General features: G+C 43.1%; 1 protein-coding gene across 3 annotated transcripts in view; it reads left to right on the top strand.

The window, feature by feature from the left end:
- SPMIP2 (sperm microtubule inner protein 2) overlaps positions 1-16,831 on the top strand; it is a gene marked incomplete at both ends in the record, with an annotated part of 144,250 nt that overhangs the window by 89,279 nt on the left and 38,140 nt on the right. The window contains one exon of one of the 3 annotated variants that reach the window (XM_082653214.1): positions 15,953-16,185. The exons of the other annotated variants lie outside the window; for them this stretch is intronic. Within the exon in view, the coding sequence (XP_082509340.1) occupies positions 15,953-16,185 (233 nt within the window). The remainder of the gene's footprint in view (positions 1-15,952; positions 16,186-16,831) is intronic. 3 annotated transcript variants of the gene reach the window in all.

Here is a 16,831-nt window from a genome sequence, read left to right as displayed (position 1 = left end):
CAGGTTCATGTATAGACACGGCTGACCTAGCCTACGTACAATAGCTCCGAATTCTTACAACAACTGCACGAAGTCGTTAGACGTAGTTTCATTTTTCAGATAAAGAAACTGAGCCTGAGAAGCAGTCTTTTGAAGAAAGTGACGAACCTAGTCTGAAATAGAATCCAGATGAAGTGTGGCCCGTTCTCTTCTCCCCACACCATGATGCCTCCCAATAAAATAAAACAAATGAAAGAGGAAATGGTTTGCTGTTAACCAACTGCAAACCATAAGACATATTGAATGAAAGGGCAGAGTGTGAATGACACAGAGCGTGATGTAAACTTGGTGGGGAGAAATAAAGCATTTCATCACTTTCCTGAACGACAGAGACGAGGGAACAATTGAAGAGGCAGTGAAAGCAGTGGTGTCCTGAGGTGATGACAAATACGCTTCCACAGAAAATGAAGTTTCAGAGGAACAGTGAAAATGGAAGAAGTAGGAAGGACTGAATGTGTACAAGTGAGAAGTATGATTAAGAGACCAAAGCAGACAGAAAAAAGTAATTCGGGTGACCATTACATCAGTGGCATTCGAAGTTTTCTGACTGCAGCCCAGAGTAAGAAATATATTTCACATAGGGACCCAGTTAACTAACACTGTGTGTGTGTGTGTGTGTGTGTGTGTGTGTGTGTGTGTGTACCACTAAAACACAGGTGCAAAGGGAATTCAGTGGAGAAAGGAGAGTCTTTTATTTTTTTATTACAAATATTTTTTTAAAGTTTTTTTGTTTTTGTAAAATAAGTTTTTACATTCTTTTAAAAAATACTTATTTAATTAACTTTATTGGCCGCGTGGGGTCTTAGTTGTGGCACACTGGGTCTTTGCTGAGATGCCGGGCTTCTCTCTAGTTGTGGGGCGCGGGGTCCAGAGCACGCGGGCTCTGCAGTTTGAGGCACGCAGGTTATCTCGTTGAGCTCAGTAGTTGTGGCGGGTGGGCTTAGTTGCCCCGCAGCATGTGGGATCTTAATTCCCCGACCAAGGATGGAACCTGCGTCCCCTGCATTGGAAGGCAGATTCTTGACCACTGGACCACCAGGGAAGTCCCCCATTTCAAATATTAAAAAAAAAAAATTTATTTTATATTGGACTGTGGTTGATTTATAATGTTGTGTCAGTTTCAGGTGTACAGCACAGTGGTTCAGTTATACATATACATGTATCTATTCTTTTTCACATTCTTTTCCCATTTAGGTTATTACAGAGTATTGAGCAGAGCTCCCTGTGCTCTACAGTAGGTCCTTGTTCTTTATCTATTTTATATACAGTAGTGTGTAACTGTTAATCCCAAACTCCCAATTTATCCCTCCTGCCCACCTTTCCCCTTTGGTAACCATAAGTTTGTTTTCTATATTTGTGAGTCTGTTTCTGTTTTGTAAATAAGTTCATTTGTATCATTTTCTTTTTAGATTCCACATATAAGCGATATCATGACACAGTTAGGAGGATAAAAATCCAGTGACAGACTAGAAGAAAATATTTGCAAAGTGCATATTGATAAATGACTTGTATCCATAATATGTAAATAACTCTCAAAACTCTCCGTAAGAAAACAACCCAATTAAAAAATGGGCAAAAGACTTGGACCCTTCATCCGAGAAGATGTACAGATGGCAAATCAGCACAAGATGCTCAACGTTATTAGTCGTAAGAGAAGTGCAGGTTAAAATCGCAATGAGATAACCACCACCCACTTATTAGAAGGGCAGAAATTAAGACCACCTCTATCAGGTTTGGGCATGGATGTGGAGAAAGCTCTCGGAACACTGCTGGTGGGAATGTAGAATGACGTGACCACTGAGGGGAGGAGTGTGGTAGTTTCCTAGGTTGACGCACCTACTGCATATGATCCAGCTGTTCCACTCCTAGGTGTTTACCTAAGAGAAATGAAAGCATATGTCCACCCAAAGATCTGTACACAGATGTTTATAGCAGCTTTATTTGTAACCACCCCAAACTGAAAACAACCCAAAAGTCCATCACCAGGAAAATGAATAAACTAACTACTGCGTATCCATACAAGAAGATACTATTCAGCAGTAAAAAAAGAATAAACTATTGGTACATGTTATAATAATACGGATGATCTCAAAATAATTATGCTTAGCGTCAGTAGCCAGACAAAAGAGAGTGCATGCTGTTAGGCAAAACATTCTCTGACATAAATCGTACCGATGTTTCCTTAGGTCAGTCTCCCAAGGCAATAGAAATAAAAATGAAAATAAACAAATAGGACCTAATCAAATTTACAGACTTTTGCACGGCAAAGGAAACCATAAACAAAATGAAAAGACCACCTATAGAATGGGAGAAAATATTTGCAAATGAAGCAACTGACAAAGGATTAATCTCCAAAATATACAAACAGTTCATACAATTCAACAACAACAACAAAAGAACCCAATAGAAAAATGGGCAGAAGACCTTAATAGACATTTCTCCAAAGAAGACATACAGATGGCCAACAGGCACATGAAAAGATGCTCAAAATCACTAATTATTAGAGAAATGCAAATCAAAACTACGATGAGGTATCACCTCACACCAGTCAGAATGGCCATCATTAAAAAGTCTACAAATAACAAATGCTGGAGAGGGTGTGGAGAAAAGGGAACCCTCCTGCACTGTTGGTGGGAATGTACGTTGGTGCAGCCACTATGGAGAACAGTATGGAGGTTCCTTAAAAAACTAAAAATAGAATTACCACATGACCCAGCAATCCCACTCCTGGGAATATACTCAGACAAAACTATAATTCAAAAAGATACATGCACCTCTATGTTCATAGCTGCACTGTTCACAATAGCCAAGACATGGAAACAACCTAAGTGTCCATCAACAGAGGAATGGTTAAAGAAGATGTGGTACATATATACAATGGAATATTACTCAGCCATAAAAAAGAATGAAATAATGCCATTTGTAGCAACATGGTTGCAACTAGAGATTATAATACTAAGTGAAGTAAGTCAGAAAGAGAAAGACAAATACCATATGATATCACTTATATGTGAACTCTGAAATACGGCACAAATGAACTTATCTATTGTACGAAACAGACACAGACATAGAGAACAGACTTGGGGTTACCAAGGGCAGGGGAGGGTATGACTGGGAGTTTGGGATTAGCAGATGCAAACTATTACATATAGAATGGATAAACAACAAGGACCTACCATATAGCACAGAGAACTATATTCAATATCCTGTGATAAACCATCATGGAAAAGAATATAAAAAAAGGATGTATATATGTGTATAACTGAGTCACTTTGCTGTACAGCAGAGACTGGCACAATGTTGTAAATCAACTATACTTCAATAAAAAAATTTTTTTAAGAGAGTGCATGGTATATGATGCCATTTATATAAAATTGTAGAAAATCCAAGTTAATTTACAGGAACTGAACGCAGATAAGTGGCTGCCTGGGTGTAGCAAAGGGCAGGGAGTGGGAAAAGGTAGAATTTCCAAAGGCAGGTGAGAAAATTTGGGGGTGATGGATACGCTTTTTGTCTTGATTGTGGTGATATTTCGTGGATAGGGCTGCCAGATTTAGCACGTGAAAATATAAGGCACCAGCTAAGTTTGAATTTCGGATAAAGAATATTTTTAGTATAAGTATGTACCGTGCAATGTTTGGAACATACTTACACTAAAAAAAAACCCTTAGTGTTTATCTGAAATTCAAACCTAACTGGGTGTTCTGTATTTACGTGGCACCCTGCTCATGTGTGTACATGTTTGTAAGACGTAAACTGCACACTTTAAATACATGCAGTTTATTGTATGTCAGTTGCACTTCAACAAAGTTGTTAAAAGAAGAAGAAGAAATTGTATTAACCGAGGAAGATGTGAGGATTTTCCTGGGTCCTCTCGGCGTGGCTGCCATGCCAAGACCAAAGTCCCAATGTCACTGTCCTCCTGTCCAAGGGCTCTCCTTGCTGCACCAAGTTGATTGGAGAAGAAAAGGTTTGCTCGCAGGGAGGGGAGAGTAGATCCCCAAAGTAAGGACATGCAGATATGGACTGATAAGGAAATTTAACTTAGTTTTTTTTTTTTTTAATTTATTTATTTATGGCTGTGTTGGGTCTTTGTTTCTGTGCGAGGGCTTTCTCCAGTTGCGGCGAGTGGGGGCCACTCTTCATCGCGGTGTGCGGGCCTCTCACTATCGCGGCCTCACTTGTTGTGGAGCACAGGCTCCAGACACGCAGGCTCAGTAGTTGTGGTGCACGGGCTTAGTTGCTGCGCGGCATGTGGGATCTTCCCAGACCGGGGCACGAACCCGTGTCCCCTGCATCGGCAGGCGGACTCTCAACCACAGCGCCACCGGGGAAGCCCCTTAACTTAGTTTTTAATGTATAATCTCTGCTCTCACGTGGCTTTGTGAGTCTAGTATTTCACCTGTTCACAGACCCATTTTAAAAGCAAAGTGCCACAATGTAGTGAATCTGTTCTTGGAATAAACGAGGACTTGTTTCATTTCAATCCCCTTAACTAGTATCTGGGAACACAGCCAGTTCCCTGGCTGGCTGAGTAGAAAAGGGTAAAGGTATAATAAAAAAGATACAAAAATGCATAGAACGGATAACTAACAAGGCCCTACTGTATAGCACAGAGAGTTATATTCAATATCCTGGGAAAAACCATAATGGAAAAGAATATAAAAAAGAATGTGTTTATATGTATAACTGAGTCACTTTGCTGTGCAGCAGAAATTAACACATGTAAATCAACTATACTTCAATACAAATTGTTTTAAAAGATACAAAAGTGTAAAGAGTACTTATCTGTAGATTACTGCTTACCTGCTTTTTTACAATTAAACATTTCTCAATAATCCCAATAGCGAGTTCCCATGTTTTTCTTACATCCTACTCTCAGCCCCTTTAAAGCCATTTTTACTCACTTATGATATAATTTACAAGGTGGAGAAACACCACTTACTAGTCTGAATTGCCCTGGTCTAAACTGAAGTCACTTACTGCCATCTAGAAATAAACAATCCTTTCCTGCTGTCCTGTTTATCCAGGGGATAGAGAAGGAAATGGCCATATTTCATGAAGGCTAAAAAGTGTTATTTTCATAAATTACATGTTAACTTGTCTGTGATGTGCCTTGCTGTCAATGCCTACATTTAAAGTAGTAAGTTTCTTTTCTTTTCTCTTTTTGAAGCAAACCTAGTATTAAGTCGATGGTACATTTTACAATCCATAGCAGCTGTTTCCACCCAGCCCAGAGTTAGTTAAGCTCTTCTCTCTGGATTAGGTGGTAATCACCATCATTACTCAGAGCACGAACAGAGCAACGCATACCTGTTTAGCAGTAAACCAGTGTCATTCTTACCTCGTGTTTTTTTTTGTTTTTTTTTTTTCCTGCGGTACGCGGGCCTCTAGCTATTGTGGCCTCTCCCGTTGCGGAGCACAGGCTCCGGACGTGCAGGCTCAGCGGCCATGGCTCACGGGCCCAGCCGCTCCGCGGCATGTGGGATCTTCCTGGACCGGGGCACGAACCCGTGTCCCCTGCATCGGCAGGCGGACTCTCAACCACTGCGCCACCAGGGAAGCCCTCTTACCTCGTGTTTTAATTTCCAGTGTATCTGTATCATTTATCATCCCACCCACTTTTCTATTTTTTATCTGCACTGGCAGGTTAACTATATTTGCATCTCCTCACTGGTCACTTACACAACTCTAATAATATGAAAATCAGTGATCACAGAGTCAGAAATGAGATGGGCCCAATTAACACCAGCAGAGTAGAATAAAGCAACGCTTTCTCTGGGACCTTTTGTACAAATAAAAGGTAGGCTTTTTGATGCAAAATAGTGCATTTCAATGAAATACTAATTTTTGCAGTGATGTACTCAACTCTTTGACTCTAACAAACAAACGGAGAAGCTTTCTGTCCAAAATACGCATGGAGAAAGTGTCAAGTAAAAGGCAAATGTGAGACACACTCCAGATCAGAGGATAGTCACCTATGCCCCGTGGCATGCAGGGTCTTAGTTCCCCGACCAGAGATCGAACCCGTGCCCCCTGCAGTGGAAGCACAGAGTCCTAACCACTGGACCACCAGGGAAGTCCCTATGGCTCGTTTTTGTGCTGCAAAGACAGAGCTGAGTTGTGGTGACAGACAGGCTAAGGCCCCAGAGTCTGAAACATTTACTCGCTGGCCCTTCGTAGCACAGTTTGCCCACCTCTGCTCTAGCTCAGAGGGTTTGAGAGCAACACGGCCCTCTCTCCCCTGCATTTTGTGAAGGTGAGTTCTGACGGGGCCCCTGGCTGGCCTCCATTTCTCTGTTTCCGTGTAAAGTCATATCCTCATGCGTGAGAGCATAAACACCAAATGAATTATAATTCAGCATGTGATCGAGAACCAGATGGTAGTGACTTCAAATCATTGTATGTGGTATTAAAAGTAGATTGTAAAGCAGTAAAAAAAGTCGCATTGGGTGTGTGGTTTCCTTTTTTTCTGTGAGGAGTTTCCCTACGTGCTCTGTGTCAGACGAGTCAGGGGCCTCACATCCCACTCCTTTCCAGGGAGCCACCGTCTTGTTTGGTTGCATAATTTGGCCTCATATGACTCAGGGTTAAACCCTGATTCATTCATGCCAGGCTCTGAAACCCCAGTCCTCTTCCAGTGCTTGGTTTTAGGAAGAGATAAATGACTCAGTTCTGACCAATAAAATGAGAGACGAATTCACCTGTTGTTTTCGAGGAAGGGCTTCTCCACTGGTGAAACGCACACAACCCCTCTTGGGCATTATGGTACCTGCATGATGATACCTGGAGCTGTGACAGCCTCCTTGGAGCCTCAAGGGGAGCTTGCCTGAAGGCGACCTGGTACCCTGAGGATGCAGAGCACGACCTGGGAAGAGTCTATTCTTCTGAGGACATCGCTGGGCATTAAGCAAGCCCAGCTTCCTCAGACCTCAGATCTTACAGTATGACACAATGATTTTTCTTATTATTTAATTCATTTGTGATGACTTCCTGTTACTTGCAGTGCTCTGGTGGGTTTTTATTAGTTTTACATACGTACATCTTAATATTTTTTCTCATGGGAACGTCTGAGGACTGTCTCCATGAATGGTAAAGAGTTCCTTATAATAAATTGACTATTTTACACACATTTATACAGGAAAATTCCAAGTCAAAACCAAACCAAAACAATGAAACCTATTTATTATTATTTTTTTGTAAATTTATGTATTTATTTATCTTTACCTGCACTGGGTCCTCGTTGCTGCGCATGGGCTTCCTCTAGTTGTGGCGAGCGGGGGCTACTCTCTGTTGCAGTGCACGGGCTTCCCATTGCAGTGTCTTCTCTTGTTGCGGAGCAGGGGTTCTAGGCACGTGGGCTTCAGTAGTTGTGGCATGCGGGCTCGGTAGTTGTGGCTCGTGGGCTCTAGAGCGCAGGCTCAGTAGTTGTGGCCCACGGGCTTAGTTGCTCTGCGGCATGTGGGATCTTCCGGGACTGGGGCTCGAACCTGTGTCCCCTGCGTTGGCAGGCGGATTCTTAACCACTGCGCCACCAGGGAATTCTGAAACCTATTTATTATTATCTACTTAGATTTTGTCTTCAGGTGAGATAAACATGTAGAGAATCACCTGGTTGCAGTTTTGTCAAGATGAGTCTGTCAGCTTTACTTTTCAAGTAAAAGTCCAGAGATGTTTACAAAACTTTTTGATCCTGCCTTTTTTCTGTGTTCCCATGGAAAAGTACGGAATTTTATACTTTTGGATTACATCAGCAACTTAATGTTAAAGTAGTCGATCTTTCAACGAATATTACCAAGCATTTGCTTAGTGCACTGCACCGCCCAGGATGCTTTGGAAGCTTGAAGCAAATAGAAGACAGTTTGAGTCTCTAAGGGACCTAACCCGGGGCTGCTTGACAAGCAGAGAGACAAGACACGCTCCTAAAATAGCTGGGGACCCTGACCTCACACATGAAACACGGACCAAGCTGTACTTTACCGCTTCAGGGAATAATAATGTCTGTCCCGAGAGCAGACAATGCTGCTGGAGGAGGAGAAGGAGGTCTCTTTAGACTGTATGGTGCACCTGTCTATTTGGGATTATCCTCTCATCTAGGGGTCACCCACCTGGGGATGCTGTGTCTCCTTCCTTTCTATCCGTCTGATTGAGATTCCTTCTTTACATCTTTAGTCGTAGACGATCTTTCCTGCTAGCCTTCTGGTCTTTTGCCTCCATAGTTGCTCTGTAAATAGTGGTGATTTGGGTGTGCTGGTGGTGGGGGGAGGGTAATGAGATCAGGGCCTCCCTACTCCGCCATCTTCCAAACGCATATCGACAAACTAAGTCTTCCAGGTCATCCGATGGTTAGACCTATTGAATAATTGCACGAATTGCATTGAAATACGGAGTTTAGAACTGTTCCTGTCCATGAGTCCACTGTGTGCCAGTTCTTAGAAATGGAGAGTCCCGTGCACATTAGCAGCTACAACAATTATCATCTCCTCTACTTTCCCCACGTGCATATGTCAGATGTGTCCCTTAGAGTTTGTTTCGTATTTCACATCCCTCCCTCTGACCTTTGCCTTTTCTGCTTCCCCCGACTAACCCTGTTGTTCTGCATGGCACGTCTGTAATGGCCAATTTATACCCGTATTGTCAACATGTTTTCAAATATACGTGTTAAAACACTCACTGCCGTGTTCCACTCGAGGCCTGTCGATTTATTTCCTTGGTGTGTTTCATTTGGGTCACTGAAGTGGAGAATTGGCTCATGAGGCCATATTATGGGACGAAGTGATATCGCCGTGAGCACTCATCCTTCTCTGTGCCGCCAACTATGCAGAATAAATGTTGTGAAAAGCAGCCCTTTCTCTGACCTTACCCTGAACTGTCAAATCATGAAGTCCAGACTAGGAGGGTCTAAGGCAGCTCTGGAAATGAGGTTGCTTATAGATATTTAAAGAACCGCTCGTTTCTCCCTCAGCATGGCTTTATGTACTTCCCATCTTATGATGGAATTCTTTAATTCACTTATTCAACAAACAGTTCTCTTCAGCATTCAACACATGCTTCTTGAGGACCTACTATGTTCCAAGCACTGTGCTGACAATTAAGACTTTACAGAGATGATATGTGCGTATATCTCGTATCTATATATACAATTCAACCATGAGAAAGAGGACAGCTGCCATTTGTGACCACACGGATGGACCTTGAGGACGTTATGCTTAGTGAAATAAGTCAGACAGAGAAAGACAAATACTGTATGATCTCAGTTATACGTAGAATCTAAAAAAACCACACACTTAAAGTGTAGAATGGTGGTCACCAGGGGCTGGGAATTGGTGGCATAGGACAAATGTTGTCTAAAGGTACAAACTTGCAAAGAGTAGCAGATAAGCCTAGAGCTCTAATGCATCACATAGCGAGTATGGACAACAATATGGTATTACTATCATCAGACTTGCTAAGAGACTAGTTGTAATTAGTCCAACCACTAAAAAGAAATGATAAATGTGCTAATTATCACTACAATGGCGATCATACTAGAATATATAAATGTATCAGATCAACATGTTGTATACCTTAAATGTACACAATGTTATATGTCAAATCTATTTCAATTAAAAAAAATTTTTAGGTGTTCACAGAGATAAATAAAATATACCCTTTACCCTCTAGGAGGTTACAAATGGAATTGATCCAATAAGTATGATATTTTTAAAGATGAAATAGACTCCTGTGAACACAGCATGCTGAGTGTCTAATTTTTTTTTAATGTTTTTTCTTTGGTTTTTGGTTTTTTTTTTTTTGCGGTACGTGGGCCTCTCACTGTTGCGACCTCTCCCGTCGCGGAGCACAGGCTCCGGACGCGCAGGCTCAGCAGCCACGGCTCACAGGCCCAGCCGCTCCGCGGCACGTGGGATCCCCCCGGACCAGGGCATGAACCCGCGTCCCCCGCATCGGCAGGCGGACTCCCAACCACTGCGCCACCAGGGAAGCCCGAGTGTCTAATTTTGACTTGGGATTAGGGATGTTTTCCAGAAGAGGCGGCACTCACAATAAGCCTTGAAAGATGAGTTCTGATCGTAAGGAAAGGTGAAGGAAGGTAAGACTCCATCACTAGGCTTGGCTCAGTTTATGAAGACACTAGTCAGAAATGCTAGGAGATCTGGATGAAAACAATTACAGGCACCATTATAGAAAACCATTTCATGATTTTTAGGAGAAGAGATATGTTCTTTTACCTCCGTTTTAGATTCCTCCCGGCAGCTGCGTGGAGGATGGATTGGATAGGAGAGAAGCTAGAGCTAAGAGTAGTTAGGAGGTTACTGTGAGAAGCCAGATGAAAGATGCTGAGGGACCGTTTACAAGTATCACCGGCCTCTCAAACACAGGAGAAGCTCCTTGAAGGCAGGGTCTCGGCTTTGTCCGCTGCTCTACGCCCAGCACTTGGAACGGTGCCTGGCGTACAGTTCAATAACTATTTGTTGAAGGAATGAATCAATCGGTGAGAGAATAAAGGAATGAGTTCGTTAATTAATTGAAACACTGCAAATGCAGAGGAGAGAAGTCAGAAAGAGACATCTGCCTCAGGATGGAACTTTGTTTCTCTATTGACACATGCCGTGGCCCGGCCTTTCCCAGTGTTGGCAACAGGTGACGCTTGTTGGGAAGCCGCCAGGATTCGCCGGTCTGGCCTCTTCCCACCCTCCGTGGCATCTGCTGCCTTTCTGTCCACCATCATCAGAGGTTGGCAAACTATGGCTCCTGGATCAAATTTGTCCTGCCCCCTGTGAGCAAAGAATGGTTTTTACTCTTTCAAATGGTTGGGGGGAAAAGCAAAAGAAGGATAATAGTTTGTAACATGTGAAAATTACGTGAAATTAAAATTTCAGTGTCTATAAATAAACTTTTATTGGAACCCAGCCACGCCCATTTGTTTACATAGGGTCCATGACTGCTCTTGCCCTAAAGGGCAGAGCTGAGTAGTTGAGACAGAGGCTGTATGCCCTGCATGCAAAGCCACAAATATTTCCTCTCTGGTCTTTTACAGGAAAAGTTTGCCAACCCCTGATCTAGAAGAGCTCTCAGGAAAGGCTTGGAAGTTTATTCACAATAAGAAATAAATTGTTTATCAGTGAAAGCTCCTAAAATATATTTTAAAAAATGTAACCGGTAAGACAAAGCATCAAATTAAAACAAGAAGCGAACAGACAAGAAAGAGGAAGAGACACGAATAATAATATTGCTGCATCTTATGTGCCAGATGCTCAGATAAGCACTTCTTTCAATAAAATTATTTCCTCTCCTTCCAGCAAGGCTACCAGACAGGCATCACTATTCTTTTTTTTTTTTTAACCATTTAAAAAAATTGAAGTATAGGTAATTTACAGTGTTGTGTTACTTTCAGGTGTATAGCAACGTGATTCAGTTATACATACACACACACATATGTATATATTCTTTTTCAGATTATTTTTCGTTATAGGTTATTACAAAATATTGACTGTAGTTCCCTGTGCTCTACAGTAGGTCATTTTTGGTTATCTATTTTATATATAGTGGTGTGTATCTGTTAATCCTATACTCTTAATTTATCCCCCCCCCTTTCCCATTTGGTAACCATAAGTTTGTTTTCTATGTCTGTGAGTCTATTTCTGTTTTGTAAATAAGTTCATGTGTATCATATTTTAGATTCCACATATAAGTGATATCATATGATATTTGTCTTTCTCTGTCTGACTTACTTCACTTAGTATGATAATCTCTAGGTCCATCCATGTTGCAGCAAATGTCATTATTTTGTTTTCCTTATGGCTAACATTCCATTGTATGTATATAATACATCTTCTTTATCCATTCCTCTGTCGATGGGCATTTAGGTGGCTTCCATGTCCTGGCAGTTGTGAACAGTGCTGCTATGAACACTGGGGTGCATGTGTCTTTTTTCATTTTAGAGATGAGAAGCTTAAACTCAGAGGCCGAATGATGTTCCCTGGGTCACAAAGCACAAGACAAAGCCAGGATTTGACCCTACGGTAGTTTAGCTTCAAAACCACATCTTCGACCGTAACTTGAGAATTTCAGACACTGATGAACAAGCCACGCTGGGCACGTACAGGGGAGACAGGATCTACCCGCTGGCCGTGAGATCACAGTTTCTCCAGGGCAGGAAGATGCAGAAATGAGGACCCGTGAAGCCTGGCACAGATGTAAATGGAAGCACCTCTCCTTCCCCCATCGTGACGTGGCTCCCCTGGCAGTAGACCAGTGCTGGGCAGCTCTGTTTCAGGATTACAGCTGCGGGGTGTCCCCTTGGAGCTGGTCTTCAGGTGTTGACAAGAACTCCAAAGCAGATGGGCACATGAGGGTTTTATTAACCCAGGAGCTGTCAACTTCATGGCTGGCAAATGGGGGCCGGGGTTTTGGGGAAAACAATGAACGACCCAAGAAAACGTGCCATAAGATGAAAAACAGCTAGGAACACCCTAAGGGACGTAGCAACAGTCGTCGAACAGAGATGATAGCCGTTAAAGGAAAAACAAAGCGACCGTGGATTGGACAGGAGTTGGAAGTTTGACCTTGAAGCAGGGAATCGGATCCAGCAGAGAGTCTCGGCTCTGGAGGATGAGGGTTAGGGGAGGGAAACATGGGTCATTTAAAGCCAGACACCCGCGGAACTGCCCATCAGGGAAACCCCACGTCTGCATTGCTGCCTGCGTGGTGAGAGTGGATTTTTTGGTTAGGTGAGCATCAGGCCAGCTCCAGGGGACGGCTGTGAACCTGGCCCACTGCAGACAGTGACTCTCAGCTGCCTCTGCTGTATAGGCGGGTGCCTGCGTCAGCTATGCAGCCAGGGAGGGATGTCCCAGAACTTCCTGTGCCATTCACGCTGCATCACGCTATTTCTAAAGCACACAGGAGTACATGGGGTTTCAGGAAAGTCCAGTGACTCAACTGAAATGCCACAGGGAAGCTAGATTCTCTGGGGAGCTCCTCTCCCCACCCTCGGCTTGTAAAGCACGTTCACTTTCTACGATTCTGTCTAAAACGAAGTGTTTAGACTCAGCTGTCAAGTAATTGCTCTTTTAAAAAATGTGGTCTGCAGAGTGACAAGGAATAACTATAGATATACGTCTGCTCTCACTTTTGCAATAGTGTGAGGTGACGACAGAATTTTAGCAACAACCGAAAATTACATGGAGGATCAATATTTTCCCAAATCTGCTGGTGTCTGCAGGATGCATACAGGTGACCCAACGAGGAAAAGGATCCATGTTTAGATAAGTTTGGGAAACGTTGGATTACATAATTGCTAACAGGTTAATTTACCGCAGGATTTCTCAGAACTTTTTTTTTTTAAATAAATTTATTATTTATTTTTGGCTGTGTTAGGTCTTCACTGCCGCGCGTGGGCTTTCTCTAGTTGTGGCTGAGTGGAGGCTACTCTTCGTTGCGGTGCGTGGGCTTCTCATTGTGGTGGCTTCTCTTTGTTTTGGAGCACGGGCTCGAGGCGCGCGGGCTTCAGTAGTTGTGACACATGGGCTCAGTAGTTGTGGCTCGTGGGCTCAGTAGTTGTGGCACGTGGATTCAGTAGTTGTGGCACGCGGACTCAGTAGTTGTGGTGCATGGGCCTAGAGCACAGGCTCAGTAGTTGTGGCTCATGGGCTCAGTAGTTGTGGCTCATGGGCTCTAGAGCGCAGGCTCAGTTGCTATGGTGCATGGGCTTAGTTGCTCCGCAGCATGTGGGATCTTCCCGGACTAGGGCTCGAACCCGTGTCCCCTGCATTGGCAGGCGGATTCTTAACCACTGAGCCACCAGGGAAGCCCGGATTTCTCAGAACTTTTAACACACTTTCATGTGCTGGGACTCTCTCAACGGCAAACGGATAGTGTTCTCAAGTGTATTTGACAATAGAGAACCCCCAGTTCACGCCTAGGCTTTGTCATGGTCACTCATGGGAGCAATATTAGGGGAACATTTGGGAAAACACCAGCCTCAAAATACCCTGAACTTCCAGCAAGACTAATACAGTTGTAATTTCATCCTGTTTGGAGGAGATTGCAAAATTTTCCTTATGGCAGGAGTTTTGTAGGTGAGCCCTCAACACCCGTCACATTGGGAGAGAAAACAGTTTTTCATGCTTGGGCCATCCTATACTTTACCTGAGTGAGAACCTGGGGCCACGACGAGTCCATCACGGGAAATGAGGCACAGTGAACACGCAGGCGTCATGGGAGCCGCGGTGACTGGGAAGCTGGGGCAACATCTGCCCCAAGCCTGTGTCTGGGGAGCGATTTCTCACATTTTCAGCTCCCTTGGAAAGCTTGGATGATGTCTCCAGGCACAGACTTGTAACCACACCGACCACTGCATCGGAGCATGTGGTCAACCCCCCGCCCACCTGTGCTCCCTGCAAACCCTGAGCTCCACGACCCAAGACAAAATGAGAGGGGCCACAGGGTCAGGAAGGGCCAGGTGACACTGTGACCACAGCACAGCCTCCACTTCCAAGGTCTGGGGTTCACCTTGGGTAAGAGGAGTGACGTTTCTTCTTTGTGTTCCCCAACCTGCCCAGACAATCCTGCAGCCACTTTGGTTCCGGGACTTCCGAAACTCTTCCTGGGCCAGCAGATCACTGTCTGTTCTAATCAGGACCATTCTGGCTCCTCTTCACATGTTCACGTCATCAGCTCTCAACACCAAGCATATGGAAGCCATCTTTTCCCACACCTCCTGTTATTTTTGCTTCACCCACTTCCACAATTCATTGATTCCTTTGTTCATTGTCTTACATTTAAAATACCGATGTTTATTAAATGCCCCTGCCTTTGGGCATCATCCGTTATGAGCTGTCCTCATCTGACAATTCTCTCCATCTTCCCATGGCTTCTAATACATTTGGGGAATTTTCTAATCCTCATTTCAGGATTTTATCTCTCTAGATAAAACATCTCGATGTCTAAAGACCAACATCCTGCAAATGTGGTATTAGTGAGGAGTTTTAGTGTAAAGACTGTGTCTCCTATTCGACAGCCAAGACATGGAAACAACCTAAATGTCCATTGACAGATGAATGCATAAAGAAGATGTGGTACATATATACAATGGAATAGTACTCAGCCATAAAAAAGAACAAAATAATGCCATTTGCAGCAACATGGTTGAACTTAGAGATTATCATACGAAGTGAAGTCAGTCAGACAGAGAAAGACAAATACCATATGATATCACTTATATGTGGAATCTAAAATATGATACAAATGATAAACTTATTTACAAAACAGAAACAGACTCACAGACATAGAGGACAGACTTGTGGTTGCCAAGGGCAAGGAGGTTGGGGGGGATGGATTGGGAGTTTGGGATTAGCAGATGCAAACTATTACATAGAGAATGGATAAACAACCAAGTCCTACTGTATAGCACAGGGAACTATATTCAATATCCTGTGATAAACCATCATGGAAAAGAATCTGAAAAAAAATGTATATATATATTTATATATATATATATATGTATGTATAACTGAATCATTTTGCTGTACTGCAGAAATTAACACAACACTGTAAATCAACTATACTTCAATAAAATAAATTTTAAAAAAAGAACGTGTCTGTATTAAGTTGGTTATAAAGAAAACCATGAGACAGCCTGTCGGCTCATTAGCTGTGACTCTGGACAAGTAACCAATCCTTCTGGGCCTTGTTTTCCCCACCTATAAACTGGGGGAAATAATACTCCCAACTTCATTTGGTTAATACAAGGAGTAATTGAATTAACATATCTAAAAGGCTTATGAGAGCACCTAGAATGTAGTCAAAGACATACAAGCATTAGCTGTTATTATTTCCACCATTTAGAATAAAGCATCTTAGAATAAAGTGTGGAGATTTTTTCAAAGTGTTTTTTTCTTTCTGTTTTAAGGCCCAGATTATGTAAAGGACCATCTCCCTAAAGTTGCTCAGCATACTTCCTATATAGGAGAAAAGCGTCCTGCATTAGAAAAAACGGGAGATCTCAGATATTTACAGAGGCCTGCCTCAAAGAGAAGCTTGCCGGCCAAATATAAACCTGAGTATGTTGGTGAAATTGGTTGGGGAATACCAGTGTATGATTTTATCAACAAAACCAGGCTTCAGACTGGCTTTCACGTTAAGGTATTTTTCTTAAATCTATGCTCCTCCTTGCACATTGTTTTCTGGTTTGAAAGCTTTCTGAGTTTGCTTCCGTAGGAAACGTCATGTTCTCGACCTGTCCTTGAGAAGCAATGGCATTGGAGTTTTTGCAGAAAAATGAGTGTGTGGATAAATGTACTTGCTGCTATCACTCCCTTCGTCCCTTAGTACCGGCAAGGAGAGGTGTGAAGGGAATGAAGCCGAGGGCACTCCAAGAGCATTTGCACTTGGCTTTGGAATGCATCCAGATTCCCATCTACGCTGTGACATTCACACACGCTCCCCCATCCTTGCAAGGCTTGGTGAGTGGGTGGTGGTAAAGCAGCAGCCTGTGCTGCACTTCATCCACCAACCTAGAAACCAGCCCCAGGGCTTTAAAACCCGCTGTGTGGCTCATGCCTTTAAATCAGACCATCCAGGGCACGTAGTCAGAGGGCTCTTAGAAAACCTGTCTGTCTCTGTTTGGTGATGTGGATGTGGGCGTGACCCCACACGTTCTCCTCTGAAACAGGAGAGAGCACGGATGATTTTAGAAGCAAAATCTGAGAATTCAGACTTTATTCCCAGGTGAGACTTGGCCTGAAAATATGTATCAACGATGCAGTAACTGGATTTCTTAAGGCAATAT

The sequence above is a fragment of the Grampus griseus genome, assembly GCF_964374135.1.
Source record: "Grampus griseus genome assembly, chromosome: 4".
Lineage (NCBI taxonomy): Eukaryota > Metazoa > Chordata > Mammalia > Artiodactyla > Delphinidae > Grampus > Grampus griseus.
This window is presented reverse-complemented; position numbering and strand designations above follow the sequence as displayed.